Source organism: Somniosus microcephalus, chromosome 27 (genome assembly GCF_052327205.1).
Source record: "Somniosus microcephalus isolate GS21.2 chromosome 27, FLI_Smic_1.0, whole genome shotgun sequence".
Lineage (NCBI taxonomy): Eukaryota > Metazoa > Chordata > Chondrichthyes > Squaliformes > Somniosidae > Somniosus > Somniosus microcephalus.
Genome location: NC_141013.1, coordinates 26,810,667 through 26,829,252, shown reverse-complemented (window position 1 = coordinate 26,829,252; position 18,586 = coordinate 26,810,667). Strand labels below are relative to the sequence as shown.

At 49.1% G+C, this 18,586-nt stretch overlaps 1 protein-coding gene across 10 annotated transcripts in view; it reads left to right on the top strand.

Moving 5' to 3' along the window:
• The window catches only part of unc13c (unc-13 homolog C (C. elegans)), a 794,870-nt gene that overhangs the window by 657,879 nt on the left and 118,405 nt on the right, over positions 1 to 18,586 (top strand). For 8 of the 10 annotated variants that reach the window (XM_085968792.1, XM_085968791.1, XM_085968790.1 and 5 more), the window contains 2 exons: positions 4,693 to 4,770; positions 5,560 to 5,586. In XM_085968792.1, coding sequence (XP_085824918.1) covers positions 4,693 to 4,770; positions 5,560 to 5,586 — 105 coding nt within the window. The remainder of the gene's footprint in view (positions 1 to 4,692; positions 4,771 to 5,559; positions 5,587 to 18,586) is intronic. The other 2 variants (XM_085968793.1, XM_085968795.1) reach the window with 1 other exon arrangement.

Genomic DNA, 18,586 nt, shown 5'->3' with positions numbered 1-18,586 from the left:
CGGTACTGCAGGTCTTCCTCCCATTGTTAAGGTGGAGGGGCCTGCAACAGTGCGATCCCCGATCGCGAGTGCCGGCAAAAGAGCCCGGCACCGAGGAGAAGTGCCGAGCTCTCGGGAAACAGCCGGCAATGGTGGGGGGGGAGGGGGTTCAGGAGGCCGGGGACGGAGGTGCTGGCAGGCGGCTGCCGAAAAAGGCGGCCGCCCCGCACCTCCACCTTAACTTGCGCCGCTGCCGGCACAGCAAGGCCCCGTGAACCGGGCGCGGGTAGCGAACGGCGCTACCAAATATCGCGAATGGGGCGCTGCGCACACCGATGACATCATCAGTGGCAGCGCAGCGCAACAGGCTAACGCCACCATTAGCGCCCCTGCTGAATATCACGGGAGGCGCAGCCAGTGGCGCTACAGCCACTGACTGCCTCTTTAGGCGCTAACAGGTGGCGCTACTCACCCAATTTCTCCCCCATTTAATCATGCCATGTAATGCTTCCAAAGGCAATGTGCTATTAAAAGTATGAAAGTACTATTCTTCACACCTCAGCCTACACCTTGAGTGCCAGTAGGCTGTTCAACAAGCTGGGAGAAATAACGGCAAAGTCTGACACTTGAGTCACCAAACATTGCTTTTCAGTGAAGAAAGGGCACTGGATAATGATCACAATAAGGAACCCTAACTGGTGATGATTCGTCCCCTCCTAACCCACGCTACGCTACTTACAGCTTCATTATCGTCAAGCTGGCTAAGATCAGCTAACTCAGCACAGACCAGAGGCCAACTTTTTGGTCTATGTGATTCAATGTCACACGAGCGACAAATTCACCCACTGATTCATTCAAAGAGCTTTTGTTTTTTATTAGTATTTAACTACCTTTATGCCTTGGTTTGAAAACCCTAGCCTTGAAAATCTAATATTGGCATCTAAGTACAATTAAGCTCTTTTCTGATCATTTTAATTTTTCCCAATTCAGACTCTAACTTTGCGTTCAGCACTCATCAGACCTATCAAGCACCATTCATTAGGAGTGACACACATTTCTTAAACAAATTTATTTCAATGTTTTTGCAATCTTTATGATCATAAATCTCACTCCTAACACCTCCTCAGTGTCAGCACCAACCATCAGCAGCAGTGAATGCGGCATTCAGAGAGATCTACAGATTTAAACAGAGCTGGGTCACATTGTTTGATCGTTTCCAGTCGTTTCATCATTTTCTCGGCTTTCATGCAGAGATGCACATATAATGGGAGTTCTGGAGGGAAAACCCCCCAGATATTTTTGTTTTCCTCCATTAACTGGTTATCATTATGTGATGGGCTTAGTTTACATTGGATTTATGGCTTTGAAATTACCTTGTGCAAATAGTGACATGCGAACGCTTAACATAGTCCTCTGAAATTTCTTTGTCATTTTAACAGACCTGTTAAAATGTTGGTGGTGGTGGAAGTTTTTCCTCTTACAGAAGACTTGCTCGGCAAGAGAGGAGAGACATGCACTGTTTGTCCTGGTGATGCCACTGGCTCATGCTCCTGTAACATGTTCAACCTGATTTATATTGTCATTTGTATATTGTCAAACACTTTTTCGGAAAGATTCTTTCCCTTTAAATACCTGCGTTTTGTAAGACAAGTGACTGATATTTTTAGAAAACCAATCTGGATCTTGCGTTTAACCATTTTTTATTGCTGGATCATATACTTTGTGGCATGCCCAAGCAATCCTTTAATAAGATTGTGATTGCAAGTACTTCGGTACAATTTACTTCAGATTGCCAAAAGGGATGTCTCTTAGTACATTACATAGAAACATAGAAGATAGGAGCAGGAGTAGGCCATTTGGCCCCTCGAGCCTGTTTCGCCATTTAATGCGATCATGGCTGATCATCCAAATTCAGTACCCTGTCCCTGCCTTCTCCCCATACCCCTTGATCCCTTTAGCCTTAAGAAATATATCTAACTCCTTCTTGAATATATTTAATGAATTGGCCTCAACTGCCTTCTGTGGTAGAGAATTCCACTCTCTGGGTGAAGAAATTCTTCCTCATCTCAGTCCTAAATGGCTTACCCCTTATCTTTAGACTGTGACCTCTGGTTCTGGACTCCCCCGCCATCGGGAACATCCTTCCTGCATCTAGTCTGTCTAGTTCTGTTAGAATTTTATAAGTTTCAATAAGATCCCCTCTCATTTGCCTTCTTAACCGCCTGCTGCACCTGTATGCTTACCTTCAGCGACTGGTGCACAAGGACACCCAGGTCTTGTTCCACTTCCCCTTTTCCCAATCTATTGCCGTTCAGATAATAATCTGCCTTCCTGTTTTTGCCACCAAAGTGGATAACCTCGCATTTATCCATATTATACTGCATCTGCCATGCATCTGCCCAATCACCCAACCTGTCCAAATCATACTGGAGTTTCTCTGCATCCTCCTCACAGCACACACGCCCACCCAGCTTTGTGTCGTCTGCAAACTTGGAGATATTACATCTAGGTCCCTTGTCTAGATCATTAATATATATTGTGAATAGCTGGGGTCCTAGCACCGATCTCTGCGGTACCCCACTAGTCACTGCCTGCCACTCGGAAAAAGACCCGTTTATTCCAACTGCTTGCTTTCTGTCTGCCAACCAGTTCTCTATCCAAGTCAGTACCTTAGCCCCAATCCCATGTACTTTAACTTTGCACGCTAATCTCTTATGCGGGACCGTATCAAAAGCCTTCTGAAAGTCCAAATACACCACACCCCTGTTTCTCCCTTATCCATTCTACCAGTTACATCCTCAAAAAATTCCAGTAGATTAGTCAAGCATGATTTACCTTTTGTAAATCCATGTTGACTTTGTCCGATCCTGTCACTGTTTTCCAAGTGCTCTGCTATTACATCTTTTATAATGGACTCTAGCATTTTCCCCACTACCGATGTCAGGCTTACTGGTCTGTAATTCCCCGTTTTCTCTCTACCACCTTTTTTAAACAGTGGAGTTACATTAGCTACCCTCCAATCCATGGGAACTGTTCCACAATCTATAGAATTTTGGAAGATAACCAGCAATGCATCTACTATTTCTAGGGCCACTTCCTTAAGTACCCTATGATGTAGATTATCAGGCCCTGGGGATTTATCGTCCTTCAATCCCGTCAATTTCCCTAACACCATTTCCCTACAAATACTGATTTCATTCAATTCCTCCCTCTCATTAGACCCTATGGCCTAGAAATTCACTGGCGCCCCATTTGGGGTGCCAGCCTCACCAGGGCGCCGGAAGTAGCGCTCCGGAAGAAGTCGCGGCCGCCCGCCGCAAATTCAGTTTGTGCGCCCCAGAGGGAAGCGCAGCGCTACTCGAGGCGCCCCGTATCCCTCTTGGGGCGTTGCAACTGATGTTCGCAGCACAACGTGCCGCAGCGCCACACGCTGCGGCATGGCACGCTGCGGTACTGCAGGCCTTCCTCCCCTTCTTAAAGGGGAGGGGCCTGCTGCAGAGCGTGAGTGCTGGCAAAAGAGCCCGGCACCGAGGAGAAGTGCCGGGCTCTTGGGACACAGCCGGCACTCCGCGGGGGGGGGCGGGCGTGGAGAGGTGTTGGCAGGCGGCCAGCAAAATAAATGGCCGCCCCGCACCTCAGCGCCTCTACCGCCGCAGGTAGGCCCCCCTGAGCCTGTCGCAAATTGCGACCGGCGTTAAAGCAGGGGGCGCTACTAAATTTCGCGATTGGGGTGGTAGCGGGGCGTTGCGCACACCGATGATGTCATCGTTAGCGGTGCAGCGCTAACGGCTAGCGCCGCCATCAGCGTCCCGCTAAATTTAGCGGGAGGTGTGGCCAGTGGCGTAAAACCCACTAAGTGCCCTCTTAGGGCGCTAACAGGTGGCGCAGCCCACTGAATTTCTAGGCCTATGTTCCCCGACATCTCTGGGAGGTTATTTGTGTCCTCCTTTGTGAAGACAAAACCAAAGTATATGTTACATATAGCCAGTGGTTTTTGCAGGAAGTGAAAGAGACTTTTTTTCTTTTGAGCAAAGATTTTTAAAAAAAATTTAAATATACAAACTTAGATTGATTTAAAATTTGGTCAGTCGGTGGGAAAAGAATCAAGTTGGGATTTTCCATCGTGTATTCATGAAATTACATGCCTGGAAGAGCCCGGCCCAAGTGCGAATCTGTTTGCCCCCATTTCATAAAAACATTACAGTACCTCTTTTTAATATTTTTTTTACTGTAATCCACGTTGTTTTTAGAATAATGAATCAATGTTGTTACAAAAGGTGAGGTAACCTTAATGATTCCATCATTAACAGGTGCTGAAATGACAGGAGGTGGACATAGAACTGTGTTAATACTGCTTATTGAGCAGATCACATTAAAATGGGAAACTTCAGAGTGAGGGAAAGAAGGAATTAAGAAAGTAGAAGCATTATAATATGGAGTAAGAAGTGGTGGAATAAATATCATAGTCAGTGTGAGAGTTCTGTATCACTCGTCAATTATGAGATTGTCTTCGCTCACACATGAGCTGGTTATTCTACCATTTCCATTGTAGTATCTGACATTTGATTAGGTTGCTGTATAATTAAATGGAAACGATAGGCAAATTATGTGCCCTCATCTTTCTTACATAATTTGACTCAATTATTTCTGTGTAGTATTCTGGTTAACACTGTCAGGCACTTCTAAATGATTTATTGATCAAACTTCCTGCAGCCTTGCATCCTGATGAACAACATCCAACAATTGAGGGTCCAGCTGGAGAAAATGTTTGAGTCAATGGGTGGAAAAGAGGTTAGTACCTGCTGAAAATCTATCGGCAAATTCATTAAAATGTATAGTCACGGCTAATTGCTTTCCAGTGTTTAATGTTGTGTATTAGATTATTTACTTTTTGTAGCCATTAATTTTACCTTTTACAGTAGTGGCATATGCTTTATAAGAACATAAGAAATAGGAGCAGGAGTAGGCCTTACGGCCCCTTGAGCCTGCTCCGCCATTCAATAAGATCACGGCTGATCATCGACCTCAACTCCACTTTCCCGCCCCATCTCCATATCCCTTGATTCCCCTAGAGTCCAAAAATCTATCTGTCTGAGCCTTGAATATAAGACTCAGCATGCACAGCCCTCTGGGGCAGAGAATTCCAAAGATTCACAACCCTCTGAGTAAAGAAATTCCTCCTCATCTCAGTCTTAAATGGCCTACCCCTTATCCTGAGACTATGCCCCCTAGTTCTAGACACTCCAGCCAGGGGGAAACAGCCTCTCAGCATCTACCCTGTCAATGCCCTTCAGAATCTTGTATGTTTCAATGAGATCACCTCTCATTCTTCTAAACGCCAGAGAATATAGGCCCATTCTACACAATCTTATGATCAGTATTTGTTACGTGTAGTATATTGCTTAAGTACTATTTACAAAGATATAGTCAGTACCTTATGATTAGCTGTGTTTGCTATGCTGTAAGTAAACCTTTGTAAACATAGTCTGTGTAGAATAGCTTGCTGCATGGTTCGTGCACTGTCTGTAATTTGTCTCGTCTTTGTCCAATATTTTTGTTCTGCATTCAACTGTGCTGCAGGAGGAAAGGGAAAATGCCTTCTGTAAGGTCTGTGTGAACAAGGACTGTGTGATGAATGAATAAATCAAGACAAATATAAAACTATATTTTTCTTGAACTAATTTATTGACTGTTTTAGACAGTCGTGCTTGGCAATAACAATGACTAGCTGCTAAAGATAAATAGTGACTGAAACTAGTTTTAAGCTATAGTAATATAATTTAAAAGTACTCATTATGATTATGGCTACCAACTACATTTACTATTTTCCGACTGCTGCTTAACTTCTAATGCATGACAAGCCACTGGGGCTGAAAGTACTGGTCACTTGACAGATGGGCCCCTAACACAGGGGATTATTTACACAGGTTTCACTGTATTGAGAATGTATGTGCTACCAATTCTGTATCTTTCACAAAAGGGAGCAGTTTTATTATTTATAAGTTTCATGGAAAAATAAAATCAGGAACTAAACTTTAGCATTTAAGTAAACTCCCAAATTTGAGCTCCTCCAAATTTTGTAAGTTCAATGAAACAAAGCTGAATAGCTGGCTTGGTTTGCATCCATTTTCTACGCGTTATTTTTAAAAGTTGCAAGCAGAATTGTGCATCCGCTCGGCTTGATTTCAATTAGTGGTTTCCTGAATTTTTTTTATTTATCCGAATCTTGAATTCTTGTATGCAATTTTTGATCAGAATCATTTGATGTTGAAACCTCCTTGGGGTGACAGCGCATTACAGAATAAAGTGAATAAAAGCCCACCTCATATATTTATCTCTCTGGAGGCTACACATAGTTTGGGGCATTCTCACCTGCTTTAATAATGTGTCGGTTCTTCAGTTGCAATATCTCTTCAATATTGGCATATTTGAGGTAATCCATTAATGCTTCAGCTGTGTAGTCGACTGCCCACGCTTTGCATTTAGATTAGCTCAGGGAGCTTGCATGCTGGCATGTTCCAGCCTTATGAATCTGTTGGGGAAAATAGCACAGTGGAGTTGTTTGATCAGTACCATTTTAAATAGTCCAGTGATACCATTTGAAATCTAATATGCAGAATACAAACGCAATGACCTGCACCTTGGGTAATGGGAATATGTGGTTTCTCTGGGGACTGTCTCGGTGCTGGCATTAATCTTTTTTAAAATGCAGTTACTTTTTTCCCTCCTTTATGAATTGCATGTTGAGTCAATAAATTAAATAATCTATTACCGTGCCTGTGTTCCAAATTTGGTCTGCTAGCCACAAAAATTAACTGTATGACAGCAATCAATGGGAGCATTGCATTCACAGTGAGTATTTCTCTGTTTCCTCGTGCTTGTTTAAAAAACAGAATATACATCAGGAGCCCATGATATATAAAATTCATGTCATCGGTCTGATAATTTCCCTTTCTTAAGTCATTGTTACGATAAATTCAATATTGAGCAGATCCCGTTAATCACATTACAAATCTCTTCCCTTGCCGCTGAAATCCTGCTTTAAATTTCTATACATCTTGTCGACATGAAAAAAATTCCTTCAATTATAGAAATTTTAGCCCAAAAGAAGACCATTTGGCCCATCATGCCTGTGCCAGTGCAAGATCTTCAATTGGCACTATCTATTCTAATCACATTTCCTTGCCCATTCTGTATCCTTTTATATGCTTCATTTTTAATACCTATCCAACAAAAATGAGCTTTTATATCGTGCCTTTAACATACAATGGCCTAGAAATTCAGTATCGCCACATTTGGGGCGTTATAGTCGAGCGTGCGCTAAATGTAGCGCCCGGCGCAAATTATCGCCACTTTCAGCGAAATTGACTTGCATCGCCCCAAGAGGTGCTTGGTGCGCTAAAGCAGTCGCTGCATGATTGTCCTAAGGCGCTAAGCCAGAGAGGCGAGGCGCTACCACCGAGGGCGGGCGCAGCGCAGGTGCGGCCAGTTAGCGATTGCAGGCAGACACACTGGCGCCGGTTACCTCTTAAAGGGGGAGGGTCGATTTGGCTTGCAGCCACACCCTGCACATTGGAGCCCTGATTCTCGGCCTGGACAGACCTGCTGCGACATTCTAACGCCTACGACCATGGAGAAGGCCAGGGAGCGAGCGCAGCGGTTCAGTGAGGGGGCCCTGAAGGTTCTGGTTGGCGCAGTGGAGTGCAGGCGATCTATCCTGTTCCCAGACAGTGGCAGGAGGCCGCTGCCCAACGAATATCGAAAATCTTGGAGGGAGGTGGCACACAGAGTGACCTCCAGCAGCATGGTGCCTAGGACCCCTGTGCAATGCAGGAAGAAGTTCAACGACCTCACTCGGGTTGTCAGGGTGAGTACCCTTTCCAGTATCCTCTTCATCCCTGCATGTGCACCTCACTTTATGGCCAAAGGGCCCTGAAAGCCCCAATGCCCGGCCCTCATCCAACACCTATGGGCCTTTCATGAAACTCACATGCACATTCACCACTTTACACACAGTAAGGGCTATTCGACCATGGGAGGCAGTGCAGCCAAGATCAGGGCTTCACACTGTAAGGACTATTCCACCATGGGAGGCAGTGCAGCCAAGATCAGGGCTTCACACTGTAAGGGCTATTCGACCATGGGAGGCAGTGCAGCCTAGATCAGGGCTTCACACTGTACTCAGAGCCCATCCTTTATCTTGCAGGGCAAGCTGGCGCACAATAGGAGGCAGCAACAACGGACCGGGGGAGGCCGTCCTGACCTTAAAGAGCTCAGCGAGTGGAACGGATTATGGCAGGCCGGATGATTGGCCCCATCGCCACTGGAGATGCCGACCCCGTTCTGGACAGCAATTGTAAGGTCATCACCTTTTTGACCTCTCTCCTTCCACTTGTGCCTCACACCAGCATCCTTTGCCACTGTCGAACCAATACAGTGCATTGCTGCACTCATGCCTCCCTCGCTGCCGCCCTGTCCTCACGCTAAAGCAACTCTTGTACCTCCCTGCTTTCAGATGCTGATTCGTCAGGTGACGAGGCGGGCCCTCAAGCTGTCACTGTGAGTGATTCTGAAGGCGAGGAGGAAGAGGAAGTCGGACCATCAGTGCCACCCTCAGCCGAGGCAGCCCATGGCCATAATGGGGACACGTCTTCCCTGGAGGGGAGCAGGGGGGAAGGGTCTGAGAAGGGTGAAGCTCCGGGGCCCAGCGGGCTGCAGCAACGCAGGGGGGGTAGGGAAGCTCGGTGGCCTTCTCCCCGGAGGGAGAGTATGGTCTCCAGTCCTGCTACAGTGAGCGCAGAGGAGGTGCGGCTCCTCGCTGAAATGGGCGCCCAGGCGGAGCACAGGCACACTGAGCTCATGGCTGCAGTGGCAAGGATGCCTGACTCCACAGAGTCACTGGCAATGAGTGTACAGGAATTCGGGGCAACACAGGCAAGGAGTCTGCAAGACTTTGGTGCAGCACTGGCAAGGAGTCTGCAGGACTTCGGAGCAGCACAGGCGGCTTCAACGCAAGTACTTAGTCGTGCCATGCAGTCAGTGGCTGGTCTGATGCAGACTCAGATTAGGGCCACATGAGCACTGACTGCTGCCACCCTCGCTGGATCGGGCAGGATTCGCCGTGGCCCTCGCCATGCCGCAGCAGGCCAGCAGTCTGTGCTTCAGCAGATTGCTCCGCATGCTGCAGTGCTGCCCCGTGTGAGTGCCAGTGTGTCGTCCGACCAGGGAGTGCCTGTGCTCTGTCAGGATGGCAGCATTCCTGCTGCCAACACTGTCACTCCTCCACTGCAGCTGCCACCACCTGTAGGACAGACTGCTGCTGTCCATGCAGAGTTGGAGCAGTCAGCAGCCGGGCCCTCCAGGCCCAGAGCTGGTCCAGGCCGTCCCCCAAGGGCATCTGCCGACTCACTTTCTGACACTCAGCAGCCTTCTCCCAGCCTTGCTGCAGCCACTGGGGTCCCATTGCGGAGGAGCTGCAGGGTGGGAAGGGGCCAATCTCGCAAGCGAAGCAGATCACCCTCACAGGCCAAAAGTAGGAGGTGTGGCAAAATGCTGTGAATTTTTTTAGTGAAGGCCGAGGATCATGGTCATTTTTGGTTAACTCTTTTGTTCATTGTCTCCAGGTTGTGAGAGCCAGTTATGTGTCTGACTTTTTTTGGGGGGTTCTCTGTATTTGTTTGTCATGCAGGAAGGGCACACAGTTTGTTAAATAAATAATTGTCTTTATTCAGATTGTGCATGTTTACTCTTTGAACTATTTGTTGCCTTGACGGGCTCAGGGTTTGCGGAACGGTTCCATTCATGTTCTTTCAATGGCATAAGCCACTCCCTCAGAGGGGGCCTAGAACCGACTTGCAATAAGCCGCTGATGGACGGCCCTTGCACTTTGTGCCTCCCTCCCGTCTTGGTGCTCCTCCTCTGGTGGTCCTCCAATGTCTGCTGGCAGTGGCTGAGTCCTGAGGATAGCCAGGTTGTGCAGCATGCAGCACACTACAACAAAATGGGAGACTCGCTCAGGCGAGTACTGAAGGGCTCCCCCGGAATGGTCCAGACAGTGGAACCGTTGCTTTAGCACGCCGATTGTGTGATGTTCCTGGTCGCTTGATGGCTCTCATTGTATCGTTCTTCAGCAGGGGTGCTGGGCGCACGGAGCGGGGTCATCAGCCAGGTGCACAAAGGATAGCCCTTGTCCCCGAGAAGCCAGCCTCCTGGGTGAGCCGGGGCCTCGAAAAGGTCTGCCACAGAAGTCTGGCGCAGGATGAAGGCGTCGTGGCTGCTGCCTGGAAAGCGGGCATTGACAGCTAGTATCAGCTGTCTGTGGTCACACACCAACTGCACGTTCAACGAATGGAACCCCTTCCGGTTGCGGTAGTCCTCGGCATTCTCGAGGCGCCCGCAAAGCCACATGCGTGCAGTCAATGGCGCCCTGGACCATGGGGAAGCCCGCTATTCTTGCAAATCCCATTGCGCGCTCTTGCTGCTTGTCCAGGGTCATGGGGAAGGAAATGTACTGATGTCTCCTTTTGAAGAGGGCATTCGTGACTTGGCGGATGCAGCAATGCACCGTGAACTGGGAGACATTGGCAATGTCCCCAGTGGCGGATTGGAAGGAGCCGGTGGCATAGAAGTTGAGAGCCACTGTCACCTTCACTGCCACTGACAGAGACGTCCTGCTCCTCAGCTGAGGCTGCAGATCTGTCTGAAGCAGGTGGCAGAGCTCAGTGACCACCTCCCTTCTGAATCGAAGCCTCCGAATACACTGCTCCTCAGACATGTTGAGGTAGGTGAACTGCTGGCGGTATACCCTGGGAGGGTAAGGCCTCCTGTACCGACACCTGTTGGCCCTCCTCCATCTGGCCATGATTGGCACTCTCTCTCTGCGTCTCTGAGCCCTCTCAATGCAATGGAGAAACCCAACGTTTCCACCCATTGCAGCCCCCATTATATGTGGCCACTCAAGGCTATGGCACTGAAAAATCAATCCAACTGCAAAGTTCTGGGCTGAAGCCAGAAGTACCTGTGCGAGCGCTGACTCAATGCAGAAAGCTCTCTTCCTTTGTCTCTCTGCAAATCTCTCTCTCTCTCACACAGAAGGAGTGGTCCAAAAATGGCTACCACTAAGAAGGCAGGAAGAGCCCCCTTTAAGTAGCGCCCCCCCAGCCCCACAGCGACTGGGAACATTTCCAGTCAACCAGTTGCTGGGAGCGCCAGGCGGAAAGAAGGGGGATGCCACTGAAGTTCCGGTTCGGGGCGCACCAAGGGCGTTGCACCATGAAATGACGTAAGGATCTGCGCGCGCAGCTGAGCGGGCATTGCGGTTTTGTGCCACCGCTAAATGTCTGCTCAATTTCGCGAGAGGCGCAGGTCTCGCCGCGCCCGGGCGCTAGCCGCTTCGTGCCCCACTTATCGCCCTCTTAAGGCGCTGACAGCTGGCGCTAACAACTGAATTTCTCCCCCAATATATCCTAAGCCTTTAAAGGGGTAGAGTGAATAAAGGAAAGGAGGAGCCATGGTTGAAGAGTTAGGACAGGTGACTGTAAAGCCCAGTTGAAAAGATGGATTTTGAGAATGTTTTCAAAGTGCATCGAGAAGGGGAGAGGTTTATGGAAGTGAATTCCAAAGAGGAAGCCACAAAGGCTCAAGGATCTGCCACGGATGGTGGAGCAAAGTAAATGGGAGGGCTGCACAAAGAGGTCAGAGTCAGAAGGCCAAAGGGTACAGCAGGGGAGGAGATTGCAGAGATAGAATGAGGCAAGGCCCTGGAGGAGTTTGAAGAACAGGCCAAGAATTTCAAATTCAGAGCATGGGGGGAGGGGAACAGGACACTAGGAGATCAATGATGATGGGAGTAATGGGCAAGCGGGGTTACTGCAGGATAGTACGCAGGCAGTTGAGTTTTTAACAAGGTGGAATTTTTGGAGGGTCGAGAATGGGAGACCAGCAAAGAGGACATTGGAAAAATCAAGTCTCGAGGCGAGCAGAACATTATTAAAGGTTTCAGCGGCAGTGAGGTAAGGGTAGAGATGGGCAGTGTTACAGAGGTGGAGGTAAGCAGTCTTGGTGATGGATACGATGTAGGAACCGAAGCTCAGCTCAGCCTTGAACAGAAGGCCACAGTTCTGCAGCATCTGTTTCAGCCTGAGCAAGTGGCAGGGAGGGGAGGGAGTCACTGGTAAGGGAGAGGGTTTGACAGGGACCAAAAATGATGGCTTCGGTCATCTGGTATTCAGTTAGTGGAAATTATGACTCATCCACGTCTTCATGTCAGCACTGAGGTGGCCTTGGGGTTGAGAAGTGGTGGGGAAATAGAGCTCAGTATCATCAGCGTATTTATGGAACCTGACCCAGTACCGCTTTTATATGCCTCTTTTTTAACCTGCATATTCCTTCAGTTTCTTTATTTATGACACCCCAGACTTCGATGCATTTCCTTTACACCAAGTTGGAATGTGTTTAACTTGCACCTTATCTATCTCGTATTGAAATATTTCCTACTGCTGGTCTGCTGTTTGGTTGGATACAATGGCAGACCAATTAATCTGGGCTATATCCCCTGTCATCCCAGTGCAATTGGATAATTTTCAGGTCAACACCCTTTACTTCAACTAGTTAGCTAACTAGGCTGTAGTCATTATTTCCTGAATGTTATCCTACTTGTCCTGCTTCAGGCCACTTACATGACCTGCTTCAGTACCCAGAACCAGACTGAACACTGAATCCTTCCTAGTTGGATGCACGGGTATTGATTATGGAAATATCCCAGATGCACTCTGAACCCACCTTCATCGTTTTCTTATTCCAGTATTGCGGTGTCCCAATGTCTAATCTCTAAATAAAGGAACTGCTACGTGAATGTGAGATTGCATTTCTGCTCTGAAACCAAAATAAACCATTTAAGCCTGGAAATTGCTGTAAGTGCTGTTATGGCACAAAGATTATGGCCGGGATTTTCTGTGCCTGGGCGGATCGGGTGCTGGCGGTCGCTGTGGTGGGTCGCAACCCCATTCTTCATTCCCTCCCGCTGCTGAGATCGACTTTCCATTAATGGAGCCTATTAAGGCAGCCCTGCGCGTTACCCGGCCCTGTTAAATGGTGCGGGTCTGATGACTTCATCGATGACGTGTTTTCAGCCGGGATATTTAAAGGAGCCATGGCCACATTGCATTTGAAGGTTCATCTAGGGTAGTGCACCACTGGAGTGTTGCAAACAGTGCCAGACATGACTGCACAGATACAGAGCGCTGCACCCAGGTTCTCGAACGACTCCCTCCATATGCTTGTGGAGGGAGTGAGAGTACGCAGGAAGGTCCTCGTCCCTTCCGACGGACGGAAGAGACCTCCCCAACAGACTAAAGGAGCCTGGCTCCAAATAGCAGAGAAGGTCAACAGCAGGGATGTGGTCAGGAGGACCTGGGTGCAGTGCTGCAAACGTTTCAATGATCTCATTAGATCAGGAAAGCCACACTCAACTTCATCCTGCTGTGCCTCTCATCACATCCCCATGACTTTGCCTTCCCTACCCTACTCCTGCACATCATTCCTCACACCAACATACCTTGCATGCCCACCCATCCCTCTCTATCTACATTATCACATCCCCATGACTTTGCCTTCCCTACCTTATTCCTGCACATCATTCCTCACACCAACATACCTTGCATGCCCACCCATCCCTCTCTATCTACATTATCACATCCCCATCTGACTAACCACCCCTCACACTCACCCTCGTCCAAATGCAATCATACCAAGTAACAACACACAAGGAGGCCTCTTGGCATTGCCACCCCACTCCCTCATAGTCTCCCTCTAAAGATGTAACCCATCCATTCCTTACACTCATTCCATCACTCTCACTCAACCTTCTCTTTCCCTTCCTGCAGGAAAAGAGCCCACAATAAGAGGGAGAGGGAGAGAACCGGAGGTGGCCCTCTGTCCTTCACCAGCTTAACAGCAGCAGAGGAGTTTGCCTTGGAAGTGTCCGGAGTTGCAGAGCAGCTGGGGGTGGGAGACGGAGAGAGGGGGGACATCTCAGCAACCTGGTGACAGAATTACATCTCCTACAGCCACATGGCATACAGCAGTCACTCATATGGGGACTGATGTCAGCAGCCAATGAATGTTCATCATGTGCATAATGGTATCTGTAACCATTCTTGATATGACATATCTACCTCATCTCTTTACTCTCCCACGGGTCCATCAAGAGCCCCCCCCCCACCCCACTGCCCAGAATGAAGAGGAAGACAACTCCTCAGAGGAGCCTCCAGTCTCTGAGGGCGCACTGTCACCAGTCATAAGCGCACCCAGCACCAGCGCAGAGACGCACACCTCGGTGGGTGCAACGCGAGATAGAGTAGTGTTGTCACCTGGTGTCTCACAACTCACAAGTGAGCAAGAGCAGATGGTGGAGACAGGGACAGCAGTGGAGAGTCCTCGTCGGACGGCGCAGGATGCTCCTAGCTCTGTTCAGCTGCATGCAGACGCTGAGCCTCGGGAGCCATGCAAAAAGAGGGCAACTCTGTAGGTGCAGCAAGAAGTGCAGGGGGCTTCGACAGGTTTTTGCGACCGCAATGCCTGAAAATGTGCAGAGAATGGAGGAGTCCATCTCCAACATGAGCACCACCGTGTCGCAGGCTATGGCGACTGTAGGCTCTTCCATGGATAGGATCGCCACCTTTATGGAGCAGCTAATGCACCACTCACAGGAGCACATGGTCACTATGGAGAAAAGATGGCTATCTATGGAGAATAGATGGCAGACGCTCATAGACCTCCTGTCTAGGAGGGATGTCAATGTGGACGTGGGTCCTCATGGCCCCACTAATGTGCAGCAAGGTGCTCTCCAGCTCCTTGCTAGCAGGGAGGTGCGGGTGGCCCATGAGAAGGATGATGGTGAGAAGGGATATGGAATTGGGGGCTCCTCTGAAGGCACTCACACTTCTACCCCGTTGCCCCACCCCCACCGTCAGTCAGAGCCCCAGATGGCTCCTCAGATCATGATGGCCGAGTCTGCCCCTGCACAGTCGCAGGAGGAGCAGACTTTGACGGGGCTATCACAGGCTCCAAAACCCAGAGGACTTCTGCCGCAAGTTTCTATGCAGTCCTAGCAGGGAAGTGAACAGGCTGCCTCTACCTCTGCTGAAGCCACAGGGATAGCACCTCGTAGAAGCATGCATAAGAGAAAAATGAAACACAATTAGATGCACAAGGGTAGCCACTTGGGTGTTTTAATAAATATGTGTAAAGTTTCCGTTACTGTGATGTCATAGAGAAATATATTTATTTTCACCACTCTCCGGTCATGGGCAAATTTGTATGCAATGTTGGAAGTGACTTAGTGAGTTGGAGTGAATGGTGCGACATAACGTTACCTCTAGCAATGGTGGTCAGTGTGAAAAGAATGGCTTGGTCATTGTAGGGATCCTTTAGGGTGTTGCTGTGAGGTGGTGGGAACCTGGCGTAGCATGTGGCAGCCTTATGGATGTAATGAGTGAAGTTAAGTAAATCTGGCCATGATGAGGCCATCCCTGGCCTCCCGGGCAGCAATGTGCTCGAGTGCTGGTGGGATGTGGACCGCAGGTTCCTCCTGTTCCTCCTCCTCCTCCTCTGAAGAGGCTCAGAGTCATGAGCCACATCTCAGTGCCTTGCTCCTCATGCAGCGCTAATCCTTGCTGCTGCGCTATGTTGTGCAAGGTGCACCAGACCACGACGATTCTGGAGACCCTAGTTGGTGCATAGTGAAGGGCTCCTCCAGATCTGTCAAGGCATCTGAAGCGCATTTTCAGCATGCTTATTGTCTGCTCTATGACACATCTGGTAGAAATGTGGCTTTCATTATATCTCTCCTGGGCCTCAGTAATTGACCTCCTCAAGGGTGTCATGAGCCACGTCTTCAGTGGATAGCCCTTGTTGCCAAGCAGCCAGCCAGAAAGTCTGTTTGGAGGAGCGAAGAGCTGAGGGAAGGTGAACTGGCGCAGGTTGAAAGAGTCATGGCAACTGCCAGGGAATTTGGCACACACATGCATGATGATCTTCCTATGGTTGCAGACGAGTTGCACATTGAGGGAGTGGAAGCCCTTGCAGTTGACAAACACTCCTGGGTGATGATGGGGTGTCCTGATGCCCACATTTGTGCAGCTGATGACGCCCTGCACCCATGGGAAGCCAGACAAAGCAGCAAAGGCCAGCGCCCGCTCATAACACTGGCAAGGTTGGTATAATTAGCTGACTTGTCAAAGAGGGCATCGGTGACCTAGGTGATGCATCTGTGGGCGGCCGACTACGAGATACTGCAAATGTCTGCTGCAGATCCCAGGACGGTGCCTGAAGCGAAGAAGTTGAGGGCGCTGTTGACTTTGACTGGTGACTAAGCTTGTCCACCCGCTCCTCTGGGCTGCAGGTCTTGCTCCAGCAATCTGCAAATGTCTACGATGAACTGGCACGACAACCTGAGCTTCCTTTGGCACTGCTGCTCAGTCATGTTGATGAAGCTCATCCTCTGCCTGTATGCCCTGTGTTGGGGGTATCGCCTCCGGCACGGTGCAGCCCTGTGCTGATGTCCTCCGTCCTGTGGTGGTTGAGGAGAAGGTTGGTGGTGGTGTTGTTGTTGGTGCTACTGGTGTGCCTGGTGCTGCTGGTGTTGGGGTTCATCGTGGTCTGATTCTGGGGACCAAGGTGAGACAGTATAAATGGCACCCATACTGATGGAATAGATGGCAGGTCAAGAAGAGATGACAGAAGCAATCTGTCAATGGTGTGATAGATTGTACCAATGAGGTGACAGTGGATCCCGACTTTGCTGAAAAGACTTGCAAGCTCTAGAAAGCTAAATCTGTGCTGGCAATGCAGTCAGCAACAGCATCTGCCTTAGGAAAGTGACCAGGTGTCAGGTGAGAGTTTTTATTGTACTTTTCATGCTGTGCACTAATGATCTGGATCAATGGCCACAGGTTCACAGACCTGGTTCCCGAGCTGCGTGATTCCCATGCTCATCCATGGAAATTTGAAAGGTAGGGTTAAAAAGACTCTTAAGGGCCTGACAAGTACCTCATAAAGAGCTAAATTACCGTGGCCGCCTCTGCCGTTCAGGTAGCTCCCGCGCTGGCAAACGCGCCCGAGGGAAAGGCACGTGGAGGCGGGATGAGGGCGGGCTCCTGACCCGCTCCAACTTATTTCCCACCCAATCCACCTCCAATTGCACTACAGGACGCCAGAAAACTCTGGTCTATATGTTTGCATCGAATTCCTTGCAACCTATTTTAACAGAGGCATTCACCCATTTAAAATAAATAAACTAATGCCCCTTTAAGACAGCAGAGAGAGGAACTTGATATGAACATGTTAAATGCTTGTATGAAAAACTTGCTCCCAATAATTTCTAATAGCCCCGCATTGTAAACCAACTAGTGTGAAAATAGAATATTTAACACTTTCCAGCTCAAAATTCTGATCCTCCGGTTTACAGCTCACCCTACAGGCATGAAAGCTGCCATAAACATGCAGTACCCATTGCAGGTCGCACGTACCAGAAACTCTATGGGGGAAAAATTGGGTATCGCCCATTTTGGGGCGCTAATATCGACCGGGCGCAAAGTTTAGTGCCCGGCGCTAATTATTGCCTCCAACTGCAAAATTCGCCTCTATCGCCCCTGGAGGTGATTTGAGCACGAAATCAGGTGCTACACACCCCCCTTTCGGTGCAAACGTCGGGGAGCAAGGCGCTACCTCAGAATGCTACTGAAGCTCAGGCGATGTGAGTAACTATGGAAGCCAGACAGACTAGCGCCATCTAATTCTTAAAGGGGAGGGGCCATCTTGATGGCCAGCCACACCCTGCTCGTTCCAGCCTTAAATCTCAGCCTGGAGAGACCTTTAAAGCAATTGTGTTGGAAGCACTAACGGACAGGCCCAGGGAAAGAGCTTGGCGCTTAGGAACCTCAAAAGTGGTGCTGAGGGCCAAAACTCCTTAGGACAGCATTAAATCTCTCCAGACATCTCTCTCCCTCTCAACGTGCGTGTACCAAAAATGTTGCCGGCAAGAAAAGGCAGGAAGCGTCCACCTTTAAATAGCGCTCCCCCAGCTCCTTCCCAACTTAAGAACGTTTCCCTCTACCTGTCATTCCTAGCGGCAGGCGCTAGGGCAGGGGCACGACTCAATATCCGGTCCAGGGCGCTACCGGGGCATTGCACGCTCAACTGACGTCACGATCTGCAGGCGCAGGAGATCGTGGCGGTAGTGTTTAGCGCCACCCCAAAACGACTGGTCCATTTCGCGAGCGGGGCTAATATCGCCACGCTCGGGCGCTAAGTTCCTAGTGCTCCCGGAGGCACTAACGGGAGGCGCTAACCAACTGAATTTTTCCCCCAATTAGATTATGCACAGTAGAGCCTTTATCTGAGGCCCAGATATCTGTTCGCACTTTCCTCTTACACTTGTGCTTAGCACTGGCTTTGATTTTTAATTTATCGCAAAATTCATTTCTAAAATGGATCCTGTGCCTTCAACATCAGTTCTTCAGCCTAATTTTCAGTAATAGGCTATGCTACACAAAATGCTGTTTCAGTCTATCTCAACTAATGTTACTGGCATGTAATGCTGTCTGGC